Below are 18,769 nucleotides of genomic sequence, written 5' to 3'. Positions count from 1 at the left end.
AGGAAAAGCAAATATTCCTTAGCCTCAGAGTAAATTGTTTCTCTTGAGAATACAACATAAGAATTTCCTAAATCTCACACGAATGTTGCAACACTGACCACCAACCTCCTTCAAGAGTGTAACCAAACAACTGTGGTTTCTACATTAAAGATGGGAGCTAACATATTTCATGTATGACATGAAAGCTAGACTACCTTCACCACAAAGTCACGGAAAACGCTGACAACCAAAATTTATGACCCCCCCTCAGCATAGCTAATGCACAGCAGCAACATCAGCCCCTCTCACAAGGGCCCCCTTTTCCTGGAGTGAGAATCTTGAAGAAGGATCAGATATTTGACATCCACCTTAGAAAGTGAAATTTTGTTTGGCCTGATACCCATGTGCCCTTGTGTATGGTCTTTTTTTATGGTTGTGGGATATTTACATAACACAGACACACCAGTTTGACATACTGATGAAGGGAAGCTTAATACAGGGATAATGTAAAATATATATAATACTTAGGGGATAAAGCCAATAAAGGGGTACAATCTAAAAATCTATAAACAGAACCATGTGATCATCTTGGTTGTTAAAATTATCATGCAAAGATAATAATCATGATTCAAGAACATGTCTGCACTTAGAAAATCATGAGATTAGCCTTCACCTTGCTTTTATCTGCATTTTAATTTTATTGGCACTTAAGTGGGAAGAAGGGCAAGATGTCGGCATTCGTCAATGCAGAGCAGAAACAGCACTGAATACTGACTTTCAGAACTCTCAGAAATTGTGCTGAAACAGGAGGAAAAGGGTTCATTTCTAGAGCTTGTTCACTCACATTTAGTGAACTCTTCTCCTCACATAGTTGTAAAGTTCATTTTACCTTATATACTGTTTCCTGTCCTTATCTCTTATTTAATTTTCTGGTACTTTTTAGAATGGGTTCCAGCACAATTTATCTCAGTTTTTTCAGCTCTGCGTATGAGAAAGCTTAAGTGTATTCGCCCTCACCTTTCTAAGAATGGGAGAGGGCCAAGCTGACTAATGCTGGTCAACTGCCAAAAAGAAAAACCATCGTAAAGCGAGGGCTCTAAGACACCACAGCCGATCATTACTGAGCTCTCACAGGTAAGGCGGATAATTTCACTTGGGTGCCTATTAAGAGAAACAAGAACACAGAAGAGGTCTGCAGTAGGTGAGAGGTTGAATAGAAATGAAGAGTACATCATGAGAAACGCTGGACTGGAAGAAACAAAGTTGGAATCAAGATTGCCGGGAGAAACATCAATAACCTCAGATGTGCAGATGACACCACCCTTATGGCAGAAAGTGAAGAGGAACTAAGAAGCCTCTTGATGAAAGTGAAAGAGGAGAGTGAAAAAGTTGGCTTAAAGCTCAACATTCAGAAAATGAAGATCACGGCATCCGGTCCCATCACTTCATGGGAAATAGATGGGGAAACGGTGTCAGACTTTATTTTTTTGGGCTCCAAAATCACTGCAGATGGTGACTGCAGCCATGAAATTAAAAGATGCTTACTCCTTGGAAGAAAAGTTATGACCAACCTAGATAGCATATTCAAAGCAGAGACATTACTTTGCCGACTAAGGTCCCTCTAGTCAAGGCTATGGTTTTCCTGTGGTCATGTATGGATGTGAGAGTTGGACTGTGAAGAAGGCTGAGCACCGAAGAATTGATGCTTTTGACCTGTGGTGTTGGAGAAGACTCTTGAGAGTCCCTTGCACTGCCAGGAGATCCAACCAGTCCCTTCTGAAGGAGATCAGCCCTGGGATTTCTTTGGAAGGAATGATGCTAAAGCTGAAACTCCAGTACTCTGGCCACCTCATGCAAAGAGGTGACTCATTCGAAAAGACTCTGATGCTGGGAGGGATTGGGGGCAGGAGGAGAAGGGGATGACAGAGGCTGAGATGGCTGGATAGAATCACTGACTTGATGGACGTGAATCTGGGTGAACTCTGGGAGTTGGTGATGGACAGGGAGGCCTGGCATGCTGCGATTCATGGGGTCACAGAGTCGGACACGACTGGAGCGACTGAACTGAACTGAACTGAGGTCTCTTTCCCAACTGCTCGGGGAGTTTTCTGGGCACACAGAGATGAGTCCCTACTCTCCACTTGCCCCCTGTTTACCACATCCTCCAGAACCTGAGGAGAGACATACGTCTCTTAGGTACCTGTAATAATTGGTTTAATTTAGTTGTACTGCTAAGAAGGGTCCCATTGTTCCCAGCACCCATGGAGTCTTTAGGAGCAGAGTAATGGGGGAGAGGCAAACAGATGGAAATAGTGTCAGACCTCGTGAGGCAGGTGGGTCACTTCTGGATGATTCCCTGATTCTTGAGGAACACTGTTCCCAAGGGCTATTCCTGGAGTTTTTCACTCCAGCTCTCCTTAGACTCAATCTGCTCCTGGATGCACAGTCTTCATGGGGTTGGGGAAAGGCAGTCAAAAGAATGGCTAATTATTCATTATGCTAAGTCAAATCAGCCAGTCATAAAAGGAAAAGTTCTGTACGATTCTGCTTGCATGAGGTACCTAGAGTAGTCAAAGTCATAGAGACAAGAAGTAGGATGGTAACTGCCAGGGTGAAAGAAGGAGAGAATGGGGGAGATGGTTTAATGAGTACGGAGTCTACCCTTGGAGAAGATGAAAAAATTCTGGAGAAGGCCGGTGTTGACGGTTGCATAGCAGTGTGAATATTCTTGATAATAATAAAAAAAAGAATGGATGGTCAACGAGAGGCTTGAGGCCAGTCAGAGTTGCTTACCTTTTCTGTGCATTCTCCAAGTAACTTTCTTCCATTTTATGTTCCTTTTTGGCTGTGAAAGAGAATTAATCATGAATTAGAACAGCATTTTCTTCCATCATATCCTTTGTGTAATCTGACTTCTATTACATTCAGTTATAATCAAAATAAGTCCAAATTCAGGGGTTGGCAGACCCTGCCACATGTCCTGGTGATTGTACTCAATTCTCTATGTCCACTATCACTGCTTTCTTGTTAACAGCTATAGCTAATGGTGACCATAAATATAATGCATTTTTCTCTCTGGAATACTTTTGAAAGGGGTGATATTGTTAATTATGCTGAACAAAGGCTTAAAAGTGGAATGATCTTGGCCAGATTAGAACATGTGGTCATCCAAGCTATAGCTGGCCCCTTTGTGACCCTTTGGCAAGTGCTCAGCAACCCCACTCCCTCAAAACAACAACATAAACTCAGTACCATTTGTAGCAGTTCTGCTCAAATTCAAAGGAATTCACTGGAATCATTGCATACGTTTTCTCTATACCCATGGTCTAAGGATGCCTATGGTCTCTTTTCTTAGAATAATGTGTTAAATGCATTGGAAAAAAATACTATTACTAAAGAAATAAATGATAGTGAGATAGAATTCTGAACTTACAGATTAAGAACTTTTGGGAAGGTCATATACATACTCCTATATTTAAAATGGACAACCAACAAAAAATTGTTGTATAGCACACGGAATTCCACTCAATGTTATGCGCCAGCCTGGATGGAGGGGGTTTGCAGGAGAATGGATATATGTATATGTATATGTATGGCTGAGTCCCTTCACTGTTCACCTGAAACTATCACATTGTTAACTGGCTATACCCCAATACAAAATGTTCTTGGTGTTATAAAATAAAATTTAAAAAATAAAATGATTAGCCAACAAAAACCTATTGTATTTATATATAAAAGAACCCATGTTCTGAAGGACCACAGGGAAACTGGGAGGTTTCATTTTGGAGTGGTTCTTTTATATATTTTCTCTTTAATCAGAAGATAATACTGTCATGTATGATAATACAACTCTTAACACTTTAAATACGTCTAGAAAAATCATCAAGACAATCTCTGTGAGCCTTAAGATTTCTTTCATTTAGATATGCCATACTCTTGGATTGGAAGAATTAATATTGTTAAATGGCCATACTACCCAAAGCAATCTACACATTTAACATGGTCCCTATCAAATCTCCCATGACATTTTTCACAGAGCTAGAATAAATAATCTTAAAGTTTATATGGAACTTTAAAAGGCCCAGAATTGCCAAAGTAATCCTGAGGAAAAAGAACAAAGCAGGAGGCATAATGCTCCCAGACTTCAGTCACTACTACAAAGCTATGGTAATCAAAACAGCATGGTACTGGCACAAAAGCAGACATATCAATGGAACAGAATAGAGAGGCTGAAATAAACACATATACCTATGGTCAATTAGTCTGTGACAAAGGGGGCAAGAGTATACAATGGACAGGAAGTCTCTTAAGCAAGCGGTGTTGGGAAAATTGGACAGCTGCATATAAATCAATGACGTTAAAACACACCTTCACACCATGCACAAAAATAAACTCAAAATGGCATAAAGACTTAAATATATGATACCATAAACGTCCTAGAAGAGAACACAGGCCAAACATTCTCTGCCATAAACTGTACCAGTGTTTTCTTAGGTCAGCCTCCCAAAGCAATAAACATAAAAGCAAAAAGAAACAAATAGGACCTAATCTAACTGGCAAGCTTTTGCATAGCAAAGGAAACCATAAAGAAAATGAAAACACAACCTATGAAATTAGAGAGAATGTTTGCAGAAGATGTGACCAACAAGAGCTTAATTTCCAAAATATACAAACAGTTCATACAATTCAGCAACACAAAACAAGTAACCTAATTAAAAAAGAGAAGAAGACCTAAACAGACATTTCTACAAAAAAGACATACAGATGGCCAACAGGCACGTGAAAAGATAAAAACTGCAACGAGATCAAAGACCAAAACTACCTGACACTGGTCAGAATGGCCTTCATTAAAAAGTTTAAACATAACAAGTGCTAAAAGGGTGTGGTGGAGACGGCAACGGTGCCCCACTCCAGCACTCTTGCCTGGAGAATCCCATGGACGGAGGAGCCTGGAAGGCTGCAGACCATGGGGTCGCTGAGGGTTGGACACGGCTGAGCGACTTCACTTTCACTTTTCACTTTCATGCATTGGAGAAGGAAATGGCAACCCACTCCAGTGTTCTTGCCTGGAGAATCCCAGGGATGGGGGAGCCTGGTGGGCTGCCATCTATGGGGTCCCACAGAGTTGGACACGACTGAAGCGACTTAGCAGCAGAAGGGTGTGGAGAAAAGAGAACCCCTCTACACTGTTGGTGGAAATATAAGTTGGTGCAGTTTTCCACTATGGAAAACTGTACAGAGGTTCCTCAAAACACTAAAAACAGAGTTGCCATATGATCTAGCAATCCCACTCATGGGCATGCATCCACACAAAACTATAATTCAGAAAGATACATGCATCTTTATGTTCATAGCAGCACTATTCACAGTAGCCAGGGCATGGAAACAACTTAAATGTCCATTCACAGATGAATGCATAAAGCAGATGTGGTACATATATACAATGGAATACTACTCAGCCTTAAAAAGGAATGAAATAATGCCATCTTCAGCAACATGGATGATCTAGAGATTATCATACTAAGTGAAGTAACTCAGAGAAAGACAAACATCATATGGTATCACTTATATGCGGAATCTAAAATATGACACAAATGAACTTGTCTATGAAACAGAAACAGATTCACTGGCATAGACAACAGACATGTGGTTGCCAAGGGGGGAGCTGGGGATGAGGAGGGTGGAGGGTGAGTCTGGGGTTCAGTTCAGTTGCTCAGTCGTGTCTGACTCTTCGCAACCGCATGCTGCAGCACGCCAGGCTTCCCTGTCCATCACCAACTCCCAGAGCTTGCTCAAACTCATGTCCATTGAGTCTGTGATGCCATACAACTATCTCATCTTCTGTCATCCCCTTCTCCTCCTGCCTTCATTCTTTCCCAGCATCAGGGTCTTTTCCAATGAGTCAGTTCTTCGCATCAGGAGGCCAAAGGATTGGAGTTTCAGCTTCAGCATCAGTACTCCCAGTGAATATTCAGGACTGATTTCCTTTAGGATGGACTGGTTTGATCTCCTTGCAGTCCAAGGGACTCTTCAAAAGTCTTCTCCAACACCACAGTTCAAAAGCACCAACTCTTTTGCACTCAGCTTTCTTTATAGCCCCACTCTCACATGCATACATGATTACTGGAAAAACCATAGTTTTGACTAGATAGACCTTTGTTGGTAAACTAATGTCCCTGCTTTTTAATATGCTGTCTAGGTTGGTCATAGCTTTTCTTCCAAGGAGCAAGGGTCTTTTAATTTCATGGCTGCAGTCACCATCCACAGTGATTTTGGAAGCCCCAGAAATAAAGTCTGTCACTGTTTCCATTGTTTCTCCATCTATTTGCCATGAAGTGATGGGACCGGATGCCATGATCTTAGTTTTCTGAATGTTGGGTTTTAAGCCAACTTTCTCACTCTCCTCTTTCACTTTCATCAAGAGGCTCTTTAGTTCTTCTTCGCTTTCTGCCATAATGGTGGTGTCATCTGTGTATCTGAGGTTATTGATTGTTTCTCCCGGCAATCTTGATTGGGGTTAGCAGATGCAAACTAGTATATATATGACAGAATGAATAAATAACAAGATTCTACTATGTAGCCTCAGGAACTATATTCAATATCCTGTGATAATATAATGGAAAAGAATTAAAAAAAAGAATGTATATGTATGTATACCTGAATCACTATGATGTAGAGCAGAAACTAACACAACATTCTAAATCGACTATACCTCAACTTGAAAAAGAATCTTTCATTTAATGCTTATGATGTTAAAATGAATGAGAAAAGAAAATCAATCATAACAAGCTATGTTGTGATACCTTATGAAAGGTATTAAGGATTTTAAAAGCTAGGATATTTAAAAGGATATTAAAAGATTTTAATAGCTAAGATATTTCAAAGGATATTAAATAGCTAGGCTATTTAATAAGCCTAGCTCTGCCATTTACTACCTGTGTGACTGGACAAGTCCCTCATGATGCACTGTGTAGTTATGGCCTGATCTGTACTATGAGCAGAGCCACAGAGACTATCATCACACAGACGTGATAAAGATTAAACGAGATAATACACGTAAAGCCCTTAGCACCTAAGATACGCTCGATAAATGACAGGACAGGTATTATTAGCATCTCATCATTATTCACTTAGTCAATGTAAATTTATTAATTTATTTCCCTGACCAAAACAGCATGCCATCTCTCCTGACAAAGCCTCTGAAGCTTTTACAATGGCCCAGAGGTCCTGCCAGCCTGCCCCCTGGCTCCCCTGTGATGCCATCTCCTCCTTCTCACACTTGTTCCTTTCCAGCCTAGCTGGCAGGATCGCTGAAGGAGCACATCGAGTGTGTGGGCTGGGGACCACTGCACCTGCCTTTCCTCCTCCCTGGAGGACACTGCCCGCAGCCCCTGTGTGACTGGCTCCCTCTCTGCATTAGGTCTCAGCTCAAATATCACCTTCTCTGATCCTGCCACATGAAAGATTATCCTTTGCCACGCACGCCCCGCCTCTTTCCCTTAGAGCCTCTATCTACCCAACAGACTATCCATTTACTCATTTATCACACAGCATTGAATGTAAGCTTCAGGAGAGCAGCCCCTTCATCTGGCCTTAAACATGGAAAGGTGTCCACATGTTAAATAAATTACTTTAGCTAAAAATGTATATGCTTGACAATAGTTGCTTAAATAGACAGATACTAAGTTTCCTGAACATGACACTTTATATTCAGAGTATGAACACAGGCTAAAGAAGAATGTCAGGCTAAAACTGTATACTAGTAGCTCTAAGTTCAGTAAATTTCAACAAAATTTTTTATATTAAAATGATTTAGATAGCTACATCATTTTAGGTAAAGTCACACTCATTGCCATTTTTGTGTGCTATGATTTCTCGAGTTCTTCAAGCAGGAATCTCTGTGAATTAGTTGAGTTCTTAGCCAATCAGACACAGAGAAGTGGCTTGCATCTCTCCTAGGCTACCAAGTTCCCCCAAATATGAAATCGACTAGTGGTTTGTTCTTATCCAGTGATTACTGATTATGTACATGACCAAATAAGGGGGAAAATTCCTTTGAGGCCTGAGTGATCTTCCTGGAGCTTACGGGGGCTGTTCTCTGTCACTAGGTGTTTCTAACTGGCTACTTCCACTCCGTGCTAAGCAGACTGTGGTCAACCCCATTGCTGCATATAAACTGAGTCACGAGAAATATCCTTTCCAAACTGAATTACGCATGAGATGAAGACTGTGCAAGAACTCTATGAATATAGTTATTTTTTTGGGGGGGAAACAGTATCCAAATGTAAAAAGAGGTATTGCTAAGTGGCAAAGCACACTGCAGAACCTCTGAGGGTTTTGGGGATGAGAGCCTGCAGGAAAAGTAGAACCGAGAGATCTCAGGCTTTCCTAAGTCAAGGGCCTCTGTTCAGACAGAAAAGGCAGCCATTTCCCTGGTGTGACCCTGAAGCTCCACCGGCCTAAAGTATTTCTCCTGCCACAATGTGTGAAATTTCCAACCATGTCATGATACATTTTAAGTCCTCAATGTTCTGAGTAAAACAAAAGAAAAATTACCCAGAAGGAAAATGTTTAGACAGGAGTCACAAACTCAACTTCCAACATCACCAACAAATAAGGTAATTGTAGGCCAGGTGTAAGAATCATACTCTTCCAAATTCTATTTCTAGCTTCTCAATACTAGAACTGACAGTCTCAGCGCAAGAAAGTCAGCAGAGAGTGGGAGAGAAATGGGAAGGCCAGGCCCCTTCAAGGCACTGGCCACTGCTATTCCATCCTCCTCCACCTTTTCCAGAGAAGCTACGATTTTTAAACATATGTTCCCAAATTTAAAAAACATTTTTTCCGACAGTCTGTAGGACAAAGAGCACATTCCTGTTGGCCGTATCTGGCTCTGTAAGCTCTGGTAGCTACAGACGTCATGACATAGGTGAGTCTGTTCTTTCATTCCATTTGCCAGACTCTGTTTGAGGTGCACGGCACCCCTCAGTGAAGAAAGCAGACAAATATCCTATAGAACTTTCATTCTGGGGAAGACAGACAATTGCACCTGAGAGGGTAAGAAGCAATGTAAGTAAGTTTTGATGAGAGTTGGCAAAAAAAAAAAAAAAAGAAAAAGAAAAAACTTTCAGAGCATGGATTGTTCCCTATAGTAGAAGACTTCCTACCCGGGTTACTCAATTAGGGGTGCCTAGGCAGCCACAGCATGCCACAGAGGTACCCCACACAAAAAGGGAGGGACAAAGTTTAAACTGAAGATGGCACATCTTAGACAGAAACTGTCCTTATCCTACAAATAAGACAAGTAGTGGTCCTGAATCCAGGCATGGAATTTCCTGAGTTTTCTGTTGTACAATTCCACGGATAGAGCATAAGAATGCTTCTTTCTCAGTTTAATTTGGTAACAGCTATGGGAGAGGGGGTTTCCCTGGTGGCTCAGTGGTAAAGAATCCACCTGCCAATTCAGGAGATGCAGGTCTGATCCCTGGGTCAGGAAGATCCACTGCACGAAACGGCAACCCACTCCAGCACTCTAGCCTGGAAAATCCCATGGACAAAGGAGCTTTGTGGGCTACAGTTCATGGAGTCTCAAAGAGTCAGACATGACTGGGCATGCATGTATGCATGTAGCTATGAGGAAGGTGGGTAGGCTTCCAGAAGAGTAAGTTTGGAGACACGGTCAGATAGGTAGAGAAATAACAGGCATCCCCGACCCTCCTTTTTTCTCTTCTCTTCGCTTTTGCAAAAAGTTGTCTCATTGTCTCAACAAACTAATTTTTTTTCAAATCAAGGGACTAAAACAACTGCTTAGAATGATAACAGTCTCACAAGAAAAACAAACCAGAGTACTGAAAATGAGACATTTTGCTTAACATCAATTCTGTCTTCCAAAGTTCCTTATCAAGATCAGGTATATACTGTGATGATGGTAATTTAATGGAGGGGCCAGGAGAGAGTCTAGTGGTTTTTGCTTGGTGACCTGCCTACAGCATCCTATAATTTCTCTATCACAGATAGAACTGTGTTGCTTTTCTTATGTTTTAATTTTCTCCCTTAAAGAATGATATTTATTTATGTAACTCTATGTCCCAGAGAGAAAGCAACACAGCTTCTCTGGAAGTTTTTTATTTAAGAGATAATTTTGTGGATTTTATTTAGTGCAGCCTTTACTGAATAAAGGCCATTTGTGTTTGTGTAAATATTTAATGCCTTGGCATTTTGTTTCCTGGTTCATTGGATGGCCATTGTTTCATTAGTTTTCATAAAGTCGCCCCACGATAACGATTCTGAAATTCATAAGTGCTGTGGTCGACCAACTGAAGCAGAAATGATCCTTTCTATTCACTGGTTGCAGGCCCAAGGAATGCAAATCAGAACTCAAGCTACTTAAAGGCCAAGTTTCAAGCCCAGCTCTGCCATGTAATGTCATGGACAAGATGCACATATCCTATATTCCAGATTCCTCCTCTAGAAATAATGACCTACCTCCTGCCTCCCACACAGTTATGAGGGCTACATGAAAAGAGCACAGTTCTTGGTTGAATCAGAATCATTGCAGTCAAATCTTCAATGAGTCAATGCCAAGCAGAGGCTGCTGGGAATCCAAGCTTCCAGCTGGATGGCTGCTTTGACCAAGTTAAATACAGGTGTGGTAGAGTGGAGAACACTTGGGCTTGGTGTTAGGTGGACTTGGCTTGAATTTCTGCTCTGCCACTTATGAATGGAGAGACCCTGGGGAAGTCACCTGACTGCACTTAACCTTGCTCATAAAATTAGAATGATAAGATCTTGCAAGGTGGTTGCGAGTATTGGACACACTGAACGTGAGAGATGAACACAGTGACTAACACACGCCAGGCACCCATGGATGGCTGCCATTTATTACTAATTGGCTAGAAGCAAATGCTAGTAGTCACCACTCCAGCTCTTTGACATTGGGATGAATAGTACACAGTTTCAAGCAAAATGTTTTTTTGCTTGAGAACGTTAACAACCATTCTCAGTAGATGTTAATTTTCCTTGACGTCATTTTCACATCAGATCAGGTGTGCTCAGGTGCTTAGTCACGTCCAACTCTTTGCAGCCCCATGGACTACAGCCCACCAGGCTCCTCTGTCCATGGCATTTTCCAGACGAGAATACTGGAGTGAGTGGGAAGTGGGGTGCCATGTCCTACTCCAGGGGATCCTCTAGACCCAGAGATCAAACCCACATTCAGGTATCCTCTGCTCAAACCTGTTTTCCCACTTTACTCACAAAGCTGATGCTGCCATTTTTTGTTGTTGATGATCTCCTTTGCTGTGCAAAAGCTGTAAAGTTTAATGAGGTCCTATTTTTAGATTTTGCTTTTATTTCCTTTGCTTTGGGAGAAAGATTGAAAAAAAATTGCTGTGATTTACATTAAAAAGAGTTCTACCTAGGAGTTTTATGGTTTCTGGTCTTACATTTAGGTCTTTAATCCATTTGAAGATTATTTTTTAATATGGTGAGAGAAAATGTACTAATTTCATTCTTTTATATATAGCTATTAGAAAGAGAAGTTAAGGAAATAATTCTAATTTACAACCACATCTAAAATAATAAAATATCCAGGAATAAACCTACACAAAGGTGTAAAGATATGTACTCTGAAAACTGTAAGACATGATGAAAGAAACTGAAGAAGACACAAACAGATGGGGAAAGATATACCATGTTCTTGGACTGAAAGAATATTGTTAAAATGAACATATTATTCAAGGTAATCTACAGATTTAATGCAATCCCTATCAAAAATGAAGGGTATTTTCCACAGCACTAGAACAAATAATTTTAAAATTTGTATGGAAATAAAAAAGGCCCCAAACAGCCAAAATAATCTTGAGAAGGAAGAACAGAGCTGAAGGAATCATGCTTTCTGACTTCAGACAATACTACAAAGCTACAGGAATCAAAACAGTATGATGCTGGCACATACTGATCTCTGAGTCTACAAAGATCAATGGAACTGGATTGAGAGCCCAGAAATAAACTCATGCACTTATGGTCAATTAATCTATGACAAAGAAGGCAAGAACATACAATGGAGAAAAGATAGACCCTTCAATTAGTAGTGCTGGGAAAACTGTTTCCTTGGATTTGAACGCCTCCTTTTCCTGCCTTTCTCCCTCCCAAACACACCCACTATAAGTATCTTTTTCTCTCTTCAAAAACCAAGCTTTAAAATGACCTTGACTGTGAAGCCCTCCAAGTGGGCCTCTCCTCCATGGAGTGGTGAACGCTCTTTCTGTGGAGCCCTAACAGCACTGTGTTCACATATGTGGGTCACGGTACTGGGGTCCTTGGTTGGCAGTCTGCTTACTCTCTCAGACTCCGTGCTTCTTCTGGACCATGACCTAAGCTATTTCATAGTGTTCCTCTCAACTACCTAGGAGGTACTCCACTTATCTGAGAGCAAGGAACCCATGCGAACAGAATACACTCCCTGCTCACTGTCTCTCCACTGCAGGACCACATCCCATTCCCTGGCACAGCAATTTCAAATTTTCCATTTTCTTTTTGCAGCAAAAGAGAAGAGTGCAATAGAATCAAAGGGTAAGAGAGGGCTATTTTTCATCCTGTGAAATCCTGTTTTAGACTGATCCATTAGTTAGATTGATACATCACAGGCACAAAAAACATTAACTCTTTGAGTTTTATTTATATTGGACTGAATTTTTTGAATGCAGTAATTACAAAAAATATAAAGGTTTTATAAAGAAAATGACCCTTCCAAAAACTGAGAACATTCATCATCTAGATAACTGAAATATCCGAAGTTTTATCCTCAAGAGGGTTGCATTCATGCACTAAAAGTGGCAGAAGGAGGAGGGCACCCTTCAAAGAAAGTGGGAGTTTTATGCCAAACATAATTAAGTCATATTTATGGATGCCCATCTGGGAGGTAGTAAATTGTGAAACGAGGGAAAGGGACAGAGGTTGGAATATCTTCCTTGGTATTCTTTACACAGTCTATTACACTTTAATATACCATGGTTTATGGACCCGACATGGTTGGTATAAACCAACAGGACGCACAGTAAAGAAGCTGTTTTTATTACAGCTCTACAAATAGAGGAGCTGGTGATGCTAATAAGGAAACAAAGGGACCGCACTCCACTTCATGTGGTATCCATCTGATGTGAGCACAGCAGTCACTTTTCATTTCTTAGAAAAATCAACCCATCATGTACTTTCTAGGAGAAAAGAATACTTTCACCCACAGAGACAACAGCAGCACATTGACACTGGAAAAGAGGGATAACTTCTTAACATTTATGAGAGAGGGGAAAATATAAATATATAGAATCACTGAGTTATGGAGAGGTCTTAGCCTTACATTTTTTCTTTTGGCATGCTTGCCCACAGAGGATGATATCCTCCTATTTGGTCTTCCTATTTTATTAGTTTTCTTGGCTGTGATCAAACTAAAAGAAGAATCATTTTGGGGCTGTCACAATTTACATTTGCAAAGGTCCTGTTGGTTGGTAAAGTTGAAGTGCCTAAGATTTCATTTAGAAGATTTTCTGTGTAATCTGGTATGAGCTGTGCAAAGGCATGGTATGAAGGTTCTCGATAGATGGGTATAATTTGATTTCTAGGTATAATTTGATATCTAAGGCTAAAGCTGACTAGGAAATTCAGGCTTTTGATGAAAGTACCAAGCAAAAGACACTGGAAAAGAAGGCATTGAAGAGGTCTGGAGAGTCATAAAATCAAAGGGACCCAGATAAAAGGAGTGTGAAAAACCATCTAGTGTAACCCTCAGGCTTACGTTTGAGCTGGGATCCTCTCGTGTTCAGTTAGACTTGCCAGATCTCATCTTCTTCATCATTTTGATCTGCCATTTTCAGTTGCCTTTACCACTAAATCTGAATATCTTTATGGGGGACAAAGGAAAGCAAGATAGGGCTTTCCTGTCACTCCTCAGGTACCTGGGGCTTTTCTCAACCAAGGTTCTTCACTTGAACTGCAGAACGTGGAAAATGATTTGGGAAGCTATTTTCTCAGTCTCTCCCCACCCCTCATCTCTTGTGCACAACAGTAAAACGTGGTGGCAATAGGGATATGCAAATTCATTACACACAATGGTGCCCTTTTAGGTCAATAGGGCTTAACTGTCTCATCAATGGTTAGAAGAGATAGTCTTGATGAAATCAAGATTACAGATGACTCATGATTTTAAGTCATTTACACTTTAATATTTCTAAACCCAGGCAATATAATATTCAAATACCTCATAAAATATCATACTGGAGTAAGAGTTTGAATTAGAAAAATCTCCCTCGTTATATAAGAATTATACTACTATTTCACATTCTATGATGACTCTAATAATTATTTGTATTGGTGATGAGTACAGTTTAACAGACCACAATGTAAATTTAAGTGTTCATCAGATTATATATATTTTTTTCTCTAGTAACTATTGCAATAGTAAACATTTTATCCATTTACAATTCTAGGAATTAATCAGGTTATGAGTATCACCGAGATCTAAATGAAATAAATTTACCCACAATTCATGAGTCAACTCACTGTGAAAGCTTTATGATACTTTTTTTTTCAATATATATCCATCTTAGATGAGATTTTGCCCCAACAGGTAAGTCTTTCACCACTCACAATATAGACACAATACTCAACTTTAGACTTTAGAAGGAATTCTGCTTATTATTTTTAAAGGCAACCACTTAATTAGCTGCTAATATTCTACTATCTTTTTTCCTCCACTTCTCTGTAGTCTAGTGAAGTCCCTAAAGACTGTACACTATCTGTACACAGCAATTTTTCTGTTTCAGTGTGATACAGATGCAATTACTTGAGAAAGTTGATAAGACAGTATTACCTACAACCTAGATATAACCTACTCCAACAATTTAATTTTACAGAAGTGAGAAAATGGATACCTGAGTTGACAAAGTTACTTTCCTGGGTCATGCTGATAGTGGCAGAATCCGTCTCTCGATTCATAATCCAATATACTTCCCAGTGCCCCCTGCTGCTCCCCAAGATGGTAGACAATGTATTTCTCCAGAATTTTCGAATACCAAGGTATATTGGGGCTGCACTGTATTGTACATTTTCCACAGGAATATATACATCAGAGAGGAAGTGCCAAGATGAAATTTTAGCTTTCACTCTAAATTTCCTGACTCTTGATATTTTAAAACAGACCATGGGGTAAAATTTTAGAATGATCTGTGAGAGGCTCATTAATGTTAATGGGAGACAGGTGGTTGCATTCTTAACATGACCTGAAATTCTCCATGTTATCTCATCTTCGGGGACCATACAATACCTTTAACTTATCAACATTAAAAGAAGTGACGAGTCTATTGTAAGAATTTTTTGTTGTTGTTATTTTTTTCATGGATACTTAACCATGTATATAATATGATTCTTACTTAAGAGAATAATTATACATAAATCCTGTTTCCCATAGTATCTACCTTGTCTCTCTACAATTTCATTCTCAATGGGAAGGCTCAGGCCTTCTACAATGCTTTAGGATTTTTTTAGGGGTCATGGAGGAATAGTGAACTCCTGTGGGCTCATCATTTGGGGCGCAGACACTAAATGAATTATCATTTAGGAACTATTAGGAATTACAAAGATGTTAGCTTTGTAAAAGAGGCTGTCCCTCTTTTGTTTTGTTTCCTCAAGAACCTTGGTGATATTTCAAAGACACTGGGGTTCAGAGTTTCAAGGCTTTAAATAACTATCTGGTGACAAAATGCAGGTGTACTAATATTGGAAGAAGATCTTTCAACTTTGTCCCATCTTTGTATTAGCACTAGCCTAAAGATGCATATTAAAAAGCAGAGACTTTTTACTTTTTACTTTGCCAACAAAGGTCTATCTAGTCAAAGCTACCATTTTTCCAGTAGTCATGTATGGATGTGAGAGTTGGACTATAAAGAACGCTGAGTGCTGAAGAATTGATGCTTTTGAACTGTGGTGTTGGAGAAGACTCTTGAAAGAGTCCCTTGGACTGCAAGGTGATCAAACCAGTCCATCCTAGAGGAAATCAGTCCTGAACATTCATTGGAAGGACTGATGTTGAAGCTGAAACTCCAATACTTTGGTGACTTGATGTGAAGAATTGACTCATTGGAAAAGACCCTGATGCTGGGAAAGACTGAAGGCAGGAGGAGAAGGGGATGACAGAGGATGAGATGGTTGGATGGCATCACCGACTCAGTGGACATGAGTTTGAGTAAACTCCGGGAGTTGATGATGGACAGGGAGGCCTGGCGTGCTGCAGTCCATGGGGTCACAAAGAGTCAGACGCGACTGAGCAACTGAACTGAACTAACTGAAAGATGCATAATTTTGGGAAGACATGGACTGTGTGTGTCTGTGTTTAACTTTGTAGTCAAAATGCTTAGCACTTGAGACTATAAGCTTAGTGTTAACAAATCAACAACTTTTTTGCTCCATTAACTGGTGAGAAGGAGAATGACTAGGAAAGCAGACGCTAGTTTGAATTTGTAAGCAGATTTGTGAGCAAAGTGGGAATAGGCTCCATGCTTATTTTCTTCCTGATTTAAAAGTATTGTGCTCAAAAGCAAGGGCCTCATTTATTTGTTTATTTCATAGCATTTTCACACTTGGTTTTCAACAAATCTTTCTTTAAGCCCACATTAACAAATTGGGGAAAAGTTCATCAACTGGCTTCTTTGACTAGCCCGTAACTTCCTTTGATAAGTATCTATGTACTTAAAAGTCATCGCTTGATTCTTTGTACTTCAGCTTGCCCATCTGTACACTGGATAAAATGAAACTTTATACTTAAGAACCCTGGAGCAATGAGAAACCTAAGAAATTCATGTAAGCCTCTCACGCTATAGTTTAAAAGTGAGCTAAGTTAAAACAAGAGGATGATGAATAAAAAAAACTGGATTGTATGCAAATAGTGTACAGGACTGTGACCCCATCAGCCCACCAACCACAGCTAGTGGGGTCCAAGGACAGTTAATCCCCTGGCTGATTAGCTGCTGAGGAAGCAGTTTAATACAATGGACTGGTGGTGCCAGTGATGATGGTGATAATGATGAATATTCACTGAGGCATATTCATTGTGCTCCAAGGGATTTTCATTTATCATTAAACCTCTTCACGTATCAGGTGGGTTCTATACAGTGGATAATACTGGAGCCAAAGCTTCACATTGTTCTATTACTTATGAGCTGTTAGTCATGGGCAAATTGTTTAACTCGGATAAGAATGAGTTTTTTAATCTATAAATGGAGGTAATAATAGGACCTATATTACGAGGTTGTAATAATTAAATGAGATGTTTGTAAGGTACTTAGCCACTGCACCTGGCATATTAGCTTGGGAAATGACGGTTATTACAACCATTTCTATCACCACCACAACAATTATTTGCCCAAATGACACTTGCTTGTTCAACTTTTCTTGGGTTCCCATGAGACTTGTCTGAATAGGTAAACATCCTGTTTTTTCTTTAGTGACATTTGTGTTACCCACAATAAGCTCCCTAAGACCTGAGGCAAAGGGACTAGATTCAAACACCAAAATCATGCTTTCAAAGGATATCATGGAAAAAAGCTGTGGCATGGTTACAAGTGAAGAAATTCAGAATATAAAGCAGTAAATATGTTACAACTAAAATTATATTAAAATACATACCTAGTAAAACTATCAGAAAGTAATATTACAGTTGCTATTTCTGCCTCTCTGGCTGACAGGTCTTCTTTTGTTTTTCCTTTGTTTTTAATTTTTTAAAAAAGAATTTGCATCACTTAATACAATCGGATAAGGTAACAATAGATTCTATTTGGAAGCATGACACTGAAAGTAAGTGACTTGCCTAAGGTCTTACAGATGGTTTGGGGGATAAAAAGAAACAGTTTGCTTCCTTATTACAGTTTCTTTTCCACTATTTCACACTGTTATTCCTTATAGGTTCCTGCTTAAAAACTATAAAACTGTTGTATCACTACAGAGTGGGAAATGAGAGAAATAAGAAGTCATAACTGGAAAAGCAGCATTTGAGTGAATAAGTTAAATTTAAATGTATAATCACCTACATTAAAGTCATTTATTTATATTTTATACACACATAGACAAATGTGAAACTTTACCTTCTCTATAAAGTAACCATCCTACATATTTTTATGAACTGTCCAGAAATATATCTACTATAAAGAGTGGTTTTAATCATATTTTAAAGACTAAAACTCAGATAAAAAAAAACTGTTATGCATAGTCAGAGAGCTTAACAGCTTAAGACTGATCTTAAGTAATAAAAAACAAGAGAGGGAAAAAATCCATATTCATATTATCAGCTAAAATATAACATGGTACCCATAACTTTACAAAAGAAATTTTCTCTTTGTCTAGATTTATTTATATGGAACCTCTGACATCTTTATGGCAAAAAAGGGATGTTTGTTAAAGAATAGAAGCTCTTCCTCTAGAAAAATAAATGCTTAGATGTTTAGTTATGAACATGAATGGACCACCAGAATGTCCAGTAATCACCACAAAGCACCCATTGTTACTCTTGAGCCGGTCTTCTTTTAGAACCTTGGCAAAGCTGAGTATACTAGGGAGTCTCATTTACAGGGCCACATTAGCTGAAAAAAGGCTCACTTCCCTGATAACTTCTATTGCTTTGAACATTAAAATACTTTATCTACTTTTCTATCATATGGTCAGGAATTTGTCCTAGCTGGGGATATAAACTGACCCACTAGAAATGGTACCCAAGAACTACTGTAACTTCAGCTGTGACATTACC

The 18,769-nt window shown here is 39.5% G+C and overlaps 1 protein-coding gene across 4 annotated transcripts in view; it reads right to left on the bottom strand.

Moving 5' to 3' along the window:
- FMN1 (formin 1) overlaps positions 1-18,769 on the bottom strand; it is a 488,195-nt gene that overhangs the window by 39,783 nt on the left and 429,643 nt on the right. For all 4 annotated transcript variants that reach the window (XM_060419038.1, XM_042252230.2, XM_004010422.5 and 1 more), the window contains one exon: positions 2,773-2,824. In XM_060419038.1, coding sequence (XP_060275021.1) covers positions 2,773-2,824 — 52 coding nt within the window. The remainder of the gene's footprint in view (positions 1-2,772; positions 2,825-18,769) is intronic.

This window comes from Ovis aries, chromosome 7 (genome assembly GCF_016772045.2).
Source record: "Ovis aries strain OAR_USU_Benz2616 breed Rambouillet chromosome 7, ARS-UI_Ramb_v3.0, whole genome shotgun sequence".
Classification (NCBI taxonomy): domain Eukaryota; kingdom Metazoa; phylum Chordata; class Mammalia; order Artiodactyla; family Bovidae; genus Ovis; species Ovis aries.
This window is presented reverse-complemented; position numbering and strand designations above follow the sequence as displayed.